Source organism: Alnus glutinosa, chromosome 1 (assembly GCF_958979055.1).
Source record: "Alnus glutinosa chromosome 1, dhAlnGlut1.1, whole genome shotgun sequence".
NCBI classification, from domain to species: Eukaryota; Viridiplantae; Streptophyta; class Magnoliopsida; order Fagales; family Betulaceae; genus Alnus; species Alnus glutinosa.
In genome coordinates, this window is record NC_084886.1 from 7,465,035 (window position 1) to 7,477,486 (window position 12,452).

The 12,452-nt window shown below is 34.7% G+C and overlaps 1 protein-coding gene across 1 annotated transcript; it reads right to left on the minus strand.

Annotated features, from left to right (window-relative positions):
• Positions 1–7,450: 7,450 nt before the first annotated feature.
• Positions 7,451–8,951, minus strand: LOC133858450 (protein BIG GRAIN 1-like E). Its single transcript, XM_062293922.1, has one exon. The coding sequence runs from the start codon at positions 8,696–8,698 to the stop codon at positions 7,733–7,735; it is 966 nt and encodes a 321-aa protein (XP_062149906.1). The 5' UTR covers positions 8,699–8,951; the 3' UTR covers positions 7,451–7,732.
• Between the last annotated feature and the right edge of the window lie 3,501 nt (positions 8,952–12,452).

Genomic DNA, 12,452 nt, shown 5'->3' on the forward strand with positions numbered 1-12,452 from the left:
CCTTTGAAAGGAATCGCTCATTAAGGGCTGACACGGTATTTTAACCAAATTACCAATTCCCTCGCATCAATTAATTTTTTTTTTAATTAGGCTAATACGATTATGAGTTTCTGATTAAGAGTCAAATACATGATGACAATTTGATATTATCTATATTTTTAAGGTTTTAACTCTTTTGTTTATGGCATGCGGTAAAGTTTTGAAAAGTATTTTAAGTTTTAGATTTTGAAAAATGTTAAAATTGAAAATAGGAATCACATTTGAGAAAGAGAAATGCTAAAAAACATCCCTTCATCCCCCCTTCATGCCCCCCTTTTCATTAAACAAATTGATTTTAATGAAAAAGTAGTCTCTGATGTGACATCAGAGACTACTTTTTCATTAAAATCAATTTGTTTAATGAAAATGGAGGATGAGAGGGAGATGAGAGGTGCATGTGTAGCACCCCTCGTAGAAAATAAAAGATTTTTTTTTTAAAAGTAAACAAAATAATAAAATAAAATAAAATTGCACCACGGTAGCGTTGTTATTGCCATGGTGGTGATCTGGCGGCCTTGGTAGATACTGCAGAGTTGACTAGTTGTTACCGTGTGGCTGCTAAAACTAACTAATATCCACTGGGTGCCCACCAAAACTATCTGGCAACCGCCACAAGCCATTAGAATTGTCTAGTGGCCAATGTGGGGCGGCTAGAATTGAATAGCGGCCACAACACCAAAAATTTACTGTTTATTTTTCATTTACATGGATAATTTGCACTTAAAAAAAAATTATATAATATTAAGTTATTTTTAAAAAATGTTGTGTTTTATTTTTTTAGAAGAGTTTTGTAATTTATTTTTGAAAAGTGTGTTAGAGGGTGAGAGGCCACATCTGAAAATCTGTTTAGTTACTAATATTTGAAAATAGTTTTCGGCGTTTGAGAAGTGAAAAAGCTTACCAAACAAGCCTAAGGGTCACCAATTATTAGGGGTAAGTATTTATTTTTTTCATGATATTCTTATAATAATGTGTGAAAAGTTTTTAAAATTTTGAAAAATGAGTGTTTTGATATACTTGTTAGTAATTTTGAAAAAAAATGTGATTTTAAATATATTTTTTTATTTAAAAAAGAAAAGAAAAGAAAAAGAGAGAGAGAGAGAGAGAGTATTGCTTGTATGACGTATCTCTCCCTGGGATCTCATTCCGGAATAGAGGGCCTATTTGCACCAGATGGTGCATCCGTCGGGACTCGGACCGTCACTATCGCCATTTGTAAGATCTCTGAGATTTTGTAAGAAAAAAGCAGCACTTGCTTTGTGGAAGAATGAAGGCCCACTAACCTTCATGAGACAGAGATGTCAGAGAGAGAGAGAGAGAGAGAGAGAGAGAGTGTGTCATAGTAGAGAGTCTTTCCGGCCCACGTTTTGAGTTAACTTGGTCATTCAACAGGCCTATGGGGTTTGTATCGGACCTTAAAAAAGAGCCAATTCGGCCCAAGGAAGCAAAAGAGATTGAAATTATTGACCTCCTGTTTCATTGGTCTAACTGTTAAATTAAAATATTGATTAAATAATTAAATTTACTTATTTTTATTAGTTTAAGCTTTTAAGATAAGTGGTAATTTAACATGGTATCAGAGTAAGTTCCTTGGGTGGTTGGACGATTTCTTTCTTGTTGTTCTCCATGTGTTTGGCCATAATGCTACATGTGAGGGGGCATATCAAAGAGTCTCACATTGTCAAGATTTTATTGACTTGTAAAGTTTATAAGCAATGGGCATTCCTCCTCTCTTAAAGTGTATTTTGAGGGTGAGTTAGTCATATTGGTATTTGATATAGTATCAGAGCAGAGGTCCTGAGTTCAAACCCGGTCTCTCATTCATTTATCTTTCATTTTAATTAAATATTTCATGTATTGGGCCTCACCTATTAAAAGGGAATTTGATCCCACATGTGATTAGGAGTGTTAAAAGATTGATTAAATGATTAAATTTACCTCTTCTTATCAACTTAAGTTTTTTAGACAAGTAGTGATTTAACAATAACATTTTTTTAAAAAAAAAAATGATTTTTTTTAATTAATTGAAAAAGTCTTTTTTATCATTATTATTAAAACAAAAAGTCTCTATTTTGACCAAGAAAAAGAAAGGAACAAGTCCCTCTCAAAGCTAGAATCAAATTGTGTGTGTGTGTGTGAGAGAGAGACAGAGAGAGAGAGAGAGTAATATCACAATTTCAGTATTGTTATTAAATTATGGATGTGATTTTGGTTGGAAGGGAGTCATCCAATGTTGTCAGTCGTGTTACTTTCGTAGCCAATTGTAATCAGGGTGATTTATAGAATGATAACAACAAGGATGATAGCAATTAGTTGGAAAGAGAATGAGAATGATCCCCTCCACCTTCCCCCTCCATCCAAAACCTTGAAGTGAAAAATACAAAGTGGCAACATCAATTGCTAGCTACCGTTTGTGGCCCGGCCCATTCTTGACTTCAAGCAGCCTGCTTTTGTTCTTGCTATGCCTATCTCATTGCCTGATTTTATGCAATATATTTCACTACATCTTTTTTCAACTAGGGTTAATTAAGATCTAACAAGTTTGAGATGGAGACAAAAAAAAAAAAAAAGCTCTCCTTGAATGGTTGAAAATTGTAATTACCAACCCCTAGCTTAAAAGATAATGGCTCTCCATTTTACTTAAAAATAAAAAATATTTTTTTCCCTATTCAATTCGAGAAGGGGAAAGGAAAAATTACAATATAAAAAGATGGGCAACCCAAACAAGAGCCCCAAAGCAACCGGAAATCATCGTGATAAAACTAAAACTATTAGAAATGAGTCAAATAAATGACTCGACTCATTTGGTGAACTGGAGCCACCACAAAGGGAGGTTGGCAGAAACAATGTTTTATAAACGGAACTACGTGCTGTAAGTGAAAAGATGCTCCACAACAAGGGAACTAACACTGAATAAAGTTGGATCGGAGCCACAAAATAGAAGCTTCACCTTGGTGTTCGGTAAATGTGGTACCTGGCAGGAAAAGCTTGGTAGACACCAAAAAATGGACTGCAACCAGATATGGGGTTCTCCAAAGACAAAAATAAGGTATCAGTTTTAGAAATCCAGTAAGGAAATGGAGGAAAAACCAATAATCTGACAAGTGAACAAAAAGAGATATAATACATTGCCACTCTAAGATACAACTTCTGACCACCTTTGTCCATTTGACAACTTTTACTTTTAATTTTTTTTTTTAGAAATAAAAAAAGAAAAAACCTCTAAAGCTAGCTACGAGACTACCTTGTCACATGAACACAGTGGTCAAAAATTATATGTCGAAGTAGTAAAAGATGTCTCAAACAAAAAAGACAATAAAAGTGGTGGCACATACTACACACGAGCGGAGAGGGAGAGACAGGACTCTCTCGATAGTTGAAAGAGAAAAAATAAAAAAAATAAAAAAAAATAAAGAAGAAGAAGAAAGAAAGGTCCAATTATTAAATTGGTCATAATGTTGTAAGTCCGGTCTAACTCATTGGGCCTAAAACGTGAGGCGGAGGCCCGCCCAAATGAAGACAGGCTTCAAACAGAATTTAGGACTTTCACTTTATATAATTAAGAGAGTGCGAGCCTAATCCAATATGGAAATAATTCAAGATGGTCGTGGTTCGTGCTACTTTACGCACATTTATCATGATTAATGTATAATTAATAACAAGAAATGACATGACAAACAAATTTGGTCTTTGTCAGATGTCACTAGCAGCGGGAAGGGGGGGGGGGGGGGGGGCATGTTGGAAAGAGATAGACTGAAAATGATCTATGCCTCTCTCTCTCTCTCTCTCTCTCTCAAGTCTCAACATTGAAGTGAAAGAAGAAAGTGAAGGCACTTATTTGATTGGAAGAAATTTGTAGCATATATTATACGTGTATGATTTTGGCTTATCCTTGAATGAGAGGGCTGTTTTATGTTCACACTAATTAATTAAGCCTCATCTATGAGCCTGTCTTTGTCTTTCCTTTTTAGATAAGCTATATTTTTGTAGGACTTTCGGTTGTGACTCATCCAATAACCTAGGGTTGGAGCAAAATGCCCTTGAACATATTCCAATTAACAAATCACTATTGCACTCCAGCACCACCGTGGATAAGATTGATGGGTTAAGTTTTTTTTTTTTTTTTTTTTTTTTTTTTTTCACCCCACCACTACCATTGAAACTAATAGTGTTAGAATATTAATTTAAATGATTAAATTATCATTTCATATCAGCCTAAATTTATAGGACAATGGTGATTTAACATGATATAACAAAGATAATGAACTCGAACCTAGTTTCTAGCTATTATGTGTATTAATTTAAATGGCTGAATCGTCGGAAGTGGAGGTAGAGGCAGCTAAGAAATTAGGCATCTTGCAGGTTTTTCAATGCCTCCTACTCAGGTGAAGAAAGAAGTTGGAAATCCTATTTCCGACCCCAATGGAGTCGGTGCCCAACCCTACTTCCCTACTTTTTTATCTCTTTTTTTTTTTCACCCTCTATAGTTTTTTTGCATTTTTTTTTTTTGGGTTAAGACTTTCCGATGGAGGGTGGAGGGTGATGCAGTTATTCATAGCGTACGTCTTAAATGATCTCCCAAAACAGTATAATCAAAATGATTATATTCCTTATAATTATATGACTTGCTGTGATCTCATGATCACTCTTGTGATTAATTATCATTTCGGGGTTTATGTTGGTGATGATAATGCTCGATCTATGAACTCTTTGGAGAAATATATATGTTTAGAATCAAACTGCTTGAAGCATATATAGGTAAGATCGAAAAAAATGAAACGATCGATTGAACTAATGAATAAAAAGTTGTGGTAACAATGATGACAATAATACCCAACGTCAAACAGTGGAGATTTTGAATTTTTTTTGGGTACTTAAATGATTAATATTGGTTGTTGGCACGATGTCTTGAATTATTGTTTGCTTGTTGAATGGGTGAGGATTTTAGGCCGTGCTGATTGTCTTATTGGTGGTACAGAAATGAAGATGCGTTGAACCGATCGACACTGTACAGTTCTTATTTGCAGCAGGTGGGAAAGTAAAAAAAAATTCATATATATATATATATATAGAGAGAGAGAGAGAGAGAGAGAGAGAGAGAATAGTAAGAAAAAATACAAACAATCAGATACAAAACAGAAAATTATATAATCTAAAATACAAAGATCAAAAAGAAAATTTAATCTTGAGTACTGTAATATAATCCAGCCACAACTGCCGAAGGAACCTTAAGAGGCAGATAAGGCAATCAAAAATGCTGCTAATGAATTAAGCTGACTGTAACGACTCAGGATGGATAATTTGGATATTAGTAAAATAAAAACTCATTTTAACTTAATTTATGACCAATTTACTAGAGAGTTGAGGGGGCAGCAATGGTGGTTGGGGCTTCTGTTTTCACTTTAGTAAGATTAGCTTTTACAAAATAAAGGAGGATTCGATTGTCCACAAGGAAAGCTCGCTCGCTCGCTCTCTCTCTCTCTCTGTGATGGGTGTGTGGGCATGAAACTTCGTAATAACATCTCACTTTCAATGATAACATTTTTGGGCCCTCCACTTACTGGGATAGTTACATGCATGCTTGGCGGAACTTTTTTGGTGTCCCATGCGTCATTTAGTATATATCATGCCTCCTAGGGCTTTTTGGTGCCCCATGCATCATTGTTGTGTGTCATTCTTTCTAAAGCCTATCCATAGGGATGCATGATTGATCATCGATCTAGCTACCACCAGCTTTGAGCTTAATTTTTAAACATGCATATGCTTATGCACCCACATACTGACATACATATATGCATGCATGCAGCCTCCGAAATTGGCAATTCATGGAATAGCCGTCCTTCAGGCCACGTTGACGTTGCCAATTCTTCACCAAATCTGTTATAGGATCTGTAGATGCAGACCTATCCTTCTTAATTAGTGACAATATGTTATCCAACTTGTCAATCCGACAACTCTGGTTCAATATATTACCCTCTGCCAGCTTTTGGTTTTGACAAGTTTTGGCCTTAAATTTTTGTGGATAATTAATTCATTATTGGAAGATCGAAGTATCGAACATGAAAGAAAAAAAAGAAGAAGATAATTACACTTTGCACTTCTAAACTATCACCCTATTTGTATTTACATATACATTCAAACTATGACTCACTGCGATTCAGACATACAAACTACCAAATTGATCGACTAGGATATACAACGACTGTGAGACTACCCCATTGGAACAATTTTTTTTTTTTTGACAATTATCAAAACGGTGCGTTTTCCTACAAAATATATATGGGCAAATTAGTCACATAAAAGTGGTCCAACACACGTGTTAGTCACGTGTGATGTTTTCCATCCAAATTAACTAACGGCCAGATCTGACATATGGGTAACTCGAAAGAATTTGGTAATTTATAGGTCTAGGTTACATTAATTTGGAGAATAAATTAATTGTAATTTACAAAAAAGAAAAAAAGAAAAAAAGAAAAAAAGAAAAAAAGAAAAAAGGAAGTTTTTGACCTACCCCGTTAGCTAGTCTTGCAGCATAGTTAAGAACTTAAGATGCTGGAAGTTAATTAAGAGGTCATATTTGTCTAAGAATCAGGCTATTGAGAAGTTGAAACAGCTAAGACTAACTCTTTGCTCACCTTTATTTGATAACATACTACAATATATATGCATGGCTATGTCATTTGCTTCAGAAAAATATCCAAGCATAATCTTATCATCATGCATGTACAGAAGACATTTTTGGCTAGATTTCTCTATAACTTTAAAAGTTGTGCCTTAGGTTATCCCAAATCGATCTTGAATGGACCTAGGTGTTGCTTTGTCTAGATTCTGTCGCTAATTATATTGAGAAAATAGAATAAGCAGTTGCCTTTCTATGTTGATCTTCTGATTAGACATAAATGTATTTCATTAACCCCCTAATTATTTGAGCCAGGCTAAAAAGAAGTGCATCACTGCAAATATTGTGCACGTACGGAACTTGAACTTTATGCTTTTCCTTAGCTTCCAAGTTCTGAAACCACCTTAATTAATTTCTACGTTGCTGGATGTATATCCTACAATATTCCCATTTCAATACATATTTCATGCACATAATATCTCTAATTCCACATACATATTCGTGCAAGAAAAATATATAATATATATACATCTCTACATATTTTTATATTATTAAATTTTAAATATATAATTTGTGAAATTTAATGTGGATCTATAAATTTAATCTTGAATTTGAAAATGAAATGTATAAAAAATATATTTATATCATTTCTTTTAATGCAGTATTATATATTGTTTCTCCTCCAAAGTCAAAAGATGAAGAGATGAGGTCCGCATGGGGTGATGAGGTACGTGTCTGTATTTTTCTTTCTCCATTACTTTAGTGGAAATCTCTAGTACTCACCGCACAATCTAATCAAGTCACTCCACTGGTGGACTTTTGATGTTCTTGCACTCCCAACACAGCCAGAAAAGCAAGAAAAAACAAAAGAAAAAAAAAAGGAAAAAAGAAAAAAAAGGAAAGACAAACAAACATTCGGAACTGTACATACAGAGAAAAGAACTGGAAGAACTTTCAAAGAGGACGAGAAAAAGAAGAAGAAAAGCAAAAATCTTGAAGATTTTTTTTTCTTTCTCACAGATTCTAACATCAACAAGAAGTAAGAATAAATCAACACAGGAACAATATACAGTATCATAGAGCGCCATTGGAAATTGGTGCTCCTCTCTTGATGCTATCCATGTCGGTGGTTTCATAGACAGGAAGACCGCTTGAGCAGTAACCCAAGTCATAGTTCTGCAACTCAAACAGATCAGAGCTTGAATCGCTTTCTCCACCATCATCCACCTCACTGAACTTCACGAATTGATCCTTCTCTTCCGATGGATGATATCTATCCACCCAAATCCTATCCTTCTCCAAGAACACGTTGCTGCAGGAATTCTTGCATTTTTCTGAAAACCCTTTGTTGAATTCGAATTTTTCATCCAACCAATGCAAGTCGTCCTTGTTCTTTCTGTCGACATCCAAGACCTCATTGTGTTGTAAAACTTTGTGCTTTGACAAATTGGACACCGCATGTTTGTGATCTGAATAGCTTCTAAAATCCTTGTAGCTCTTTGTAGGAGTTTGTGCATTATTATAAGGAGGAGGTGTTCTAAAACCTGAACTTGAAGAAGAATATATAGACTTGGAATCGGTGGTGCTTGAGCTTCGAAAATGACTAATGCTGATCCTCCTCTTCCTTCTTCCACCAGGGCTCTCCTCTTCATGATCTTTCATAGACTGTGTGGTGGATTTCGATTTCTTCTTCTTAGAAGCCGATTGACTGAAAAGAGAATTCAAGAAACTAGCCAGTCTCCCACCTGGGGAGCTTGGTTGCTTGTATTTCTTTTCTTTCATTTGCTTCTCCACTCCATGAGATTGTTGAGGGAAAGAGTTTCTCATTGGCACGTCTAAGCTCATTCTGCCTACTCTACAACCCTGTTTCTCATCTCTCATGACCTTCTGAGTAAAAGTTGTACCATTATAGCCCGCAGCTTCATTGTATCCGGAGAAGTACCTGGCAGCCTCAAACACGTCAAGCTCGCCAGAATCATTCCTTCGGTGGAATGATTTCTTGTAGAATTTATCTGGGTCTGAAAGTGCGGTGATGGACATGGCTGAAGCCTGAAGCTTGAAACTTTCTCTTATGGGATATATATGTTATGTCACAGTTTCAAAGGTTGGGCGGGGAAGTATATATGGAGAGAGGGCAGGGGGGAGCGTAGAAGGAGGAGATTAATGGGTTCGAAATGATTGAGAGTAGTGGTCGCTTTATAATAATCAATTGTGGTGTCTATAATATTATATGATGGAGGTGTTTTTGGAGGTTTTTGGGAGGGACCCAGATAATGTGAATTTGTGCTTTAGTTACAGCGGAGAGTGGGGAACAAGGGAAACAGCTTTTTATCCTTCTCATGCCATGAAAACCAGAGGCTTCTGTTGGGGATGGTGGGGGGCAAAGAGCTCACAGTGTTTCCTTGGATTCTAGGGTTCTAGTCTGTTTTAGTGGGGAATTGGCTTTCAAGTGCCTGTTGGCTATGGCACTAGTAGTTGACCTTTTTTGTGTATATCATTATAGAGATTTAGAATTTATGATACATTCCACTCCCCTTTCCAGAGCTTGGAAGTCACTCTTTAATTCATTGGTATCTTTAACCTAATTAAAATAATTTCTTTGCTACGACATCTTTTGACTGCCATAAAATACCTATGGCCCACTAATATCTGCCTGCCCCCTCCTTTAAGGAAGAGCATTTTCATTGAATTAGCTAAAGTAGTAGTGATCGATATATATATATATTCTTTAGCCAAATTTTAGTTAATTAGGATTCTTAAAAATACTCCTGCATTAAACTAGCTATTGTTACAATAATTTTGGGGTTTGCTATTAATTTGCTCTCCAAATCTAAGCTAGCAACTCATGTAGAATTCTCTATTTTTTTTTTTAATTAATTTTTTGTACTCTTCAAATTTGGAAAGCAAATGTTCTGAGATAAAATAAAAAAAATAAAATTTTAATATTACTGAATAATTATTTTAATAAAGTAGATAAAGTTTTAGAGAGTGAGATGTAAGGTATTTTTGAAAAGTTGATAAGTAAAATAAAAAAATAAAAAAATAAAAAAAGTAATTTTTCTAACTAAAATTTAACTAAAGGATAATTAGTTGAATGAAAATGCTCTTAAAGAGTGGTAACTTTGAGAAATTCAATGTGTAACATTTAAAAAAAAAAAAGAAAAAGAAAAAAAAGCCTAACATTGTGTTGTGGGAGTAGCTTGAAAATGAAACATTTTTCTAAAATGTTTTTTCAAAATTTTTTAATAAACAAAAGCTTTAAAGACAATCTCCAACCGTAACCTATATATATATATATATATATATATATATAATAATTTAAAAAAAAAAACAGGGTCAGAGAAGAACAGAATCTGAAATGAAGTCATGTAAAAACTGGAAAAAGACAGTTTACTAAACTGACAGATATATGTGGTTGGCATTGAAGCAACAATGACTGCACGAAGTTGTGTTCCTGAGCCATCTACGCCAGCCTTTATCATGCGCTCTAATTGATGCAGGTAGAGTATCGATCAGGAAAAATCAACTACACATATAAATCGTCCCCACCAAAGGGAAGAAAGAATTATTATGGACTGATCACCTTTTTTCAGTGTAAATTAAAGAAGCAGACATTCATTAAGAGAGAAAACAACTTTCTTTTTCTTTCAAGATATTGGGTTAGTCAAATACATTTTAGTTTGGCTTTGGCCCATTAAACACAAACCCCATTCCCCGGTGTCGGGGCAGCAGTGCTCACAACTGGTGCGCTAGCTGCGTGTGGGCGCTAGCACACGTGCATGCACTCGTATCTAAGAACTAACAACATCGACGTGGATGTTATCATCTTTGTGATCGAATCTGTCATGTATATATGTATCAGCCTAGAAGATTTCAAAAGAGCCCCTTGAGTAAGATATCATGATCATGACAGTTCCATTAACATCATACGTACATATATGTATACACTTCTACTGATCTATTTTTCCGCATTCATCATCGTGTTCTAAACCTGATATATATGATGGTCCCCCTTCTCTTCTCGCCTTCACCCATCCAAACAGTACTCTTCGGCTTCTGAGAATTCTGTCAGAAATTTTCTGTAAATGGGCCTACAAATAGATGATATAATTATACATTGTATATTGCCAAACAAAATATGGGTGATATCAGTAAGGCCCATTGCTATTGACAGGTCTGATCTCCAAAGCACGTTTTTGTTATGTCACATGCGTTAATTAAAGTGGTTAAATCCTATGTATAAAAACTAATTTAAGGGTTCATTAATTTAATTTAATTTTATTATGATGAGCGGAGATGAAACGATATCCTTACTATTGAGACAAGAGTTACAAGAATTCAAGAGACAATGTCACAAGAGTTACAAGCAATTAAGAGACAAGAGTTACAAGCACTCAAAAGACAAAAGTTACAAATTGATAAATTAGATTTATTGTTGTTAATGTTAAACTAAAAAAGACTTGTAACGTTTAAACTATTTATCTATAAAGAGAGTCTTGTCTACAATCAAATGAATCAAGGAAAGATGTAGCCAAAGAAAAGGCTTTGATCAACGTGTGGATGAAGGTCATAGGCCGAACCACCTAAAATCTATGTTTTATCTCTTTCCTTTATCTCTCTTTCAATTATTATTAGTTCTTACACTGATCACTCCGCATTTTTTAAAATTTGCCTCTTAAATAACACTAACCGGATTCTCTCTGGTTCATTTGAACTGGATAGGGATCCTTGTCCTCCCACTCCAAACTGTAGCATTCACTCATACACACCCCATCATTGTATCATAAACTTAATTGAGAAGTTTAAGAAATGGAAGACAAACAACTGCATGTCGCGCGTGCTCTTTGTCTTCAATGGCTGCAGGTATATCTCTTTCAGAATTTTCTTCAATGATTTGGCACCAGATCTTGGTTTAGGGATTTCTTTGAAACCCAAAAAATCCAACTCCCAGGGTCACTATCTAAAACAACATTTCCAATAGTCTCGCTGTTGCAAACTTAATTGTCAGAATAGATGCTTTCACACGCAACCACTTCTTGATCAGTAAACGTCCTCACTGTTTCAAACTGGCTTATGTTACGTGGATTCCTCATTAATTAGGTCTTTCAATAATTTAGAATCAATGGTCGTGAAGACTAGTGATCGATCATGACAAACAAAGAAAAGATGAATATGACCATTCTAGCAAGTTGCAACCGTTCGTTAAATTGATGAAATGTACCTTATATTGAGTGCATGAACCTAAAACGTGGCGTTTGAATTGCGCGCAGAATCTAACATTTCTTTTAATATTTACTAATTTGGGAAGGTGACATCTGGGAATCTAAAATTTCAGGAATGCAAGTGACTATTAGTTCTTACGTTTGGGAATGATTAAGAATCTTAGAATATAAAATTCTCATATTTGATTTAATCTTAAGCATCTGTAGAAATTAATTTTTCTTTTCCAGATATATATATATATATTCTTATATAAGTTTTGTCCAACTTTTCCTTACAATATGCCCAATAAAAAGAAACACATGCATCTAGACTTTTTATGTTAGTAATTGGCATTAATTATATATCTTCATTCCCATTGGATCGCTTCATTATTTGCCAAATTCCTGTTATATATGTTATAAAATATACACGAAATCCATTTTATTATTAATTGCATGGTCATCTTTGACAAAAGATACATATGAGAAAGTCATGGTCTATGATAATTGGCGTTATCTACGACTGAAAGTCGATCAGGATTTATTATTTGAATAATGTAATATTGTTCGATCCCTCAATCTTTTTGTTTTCT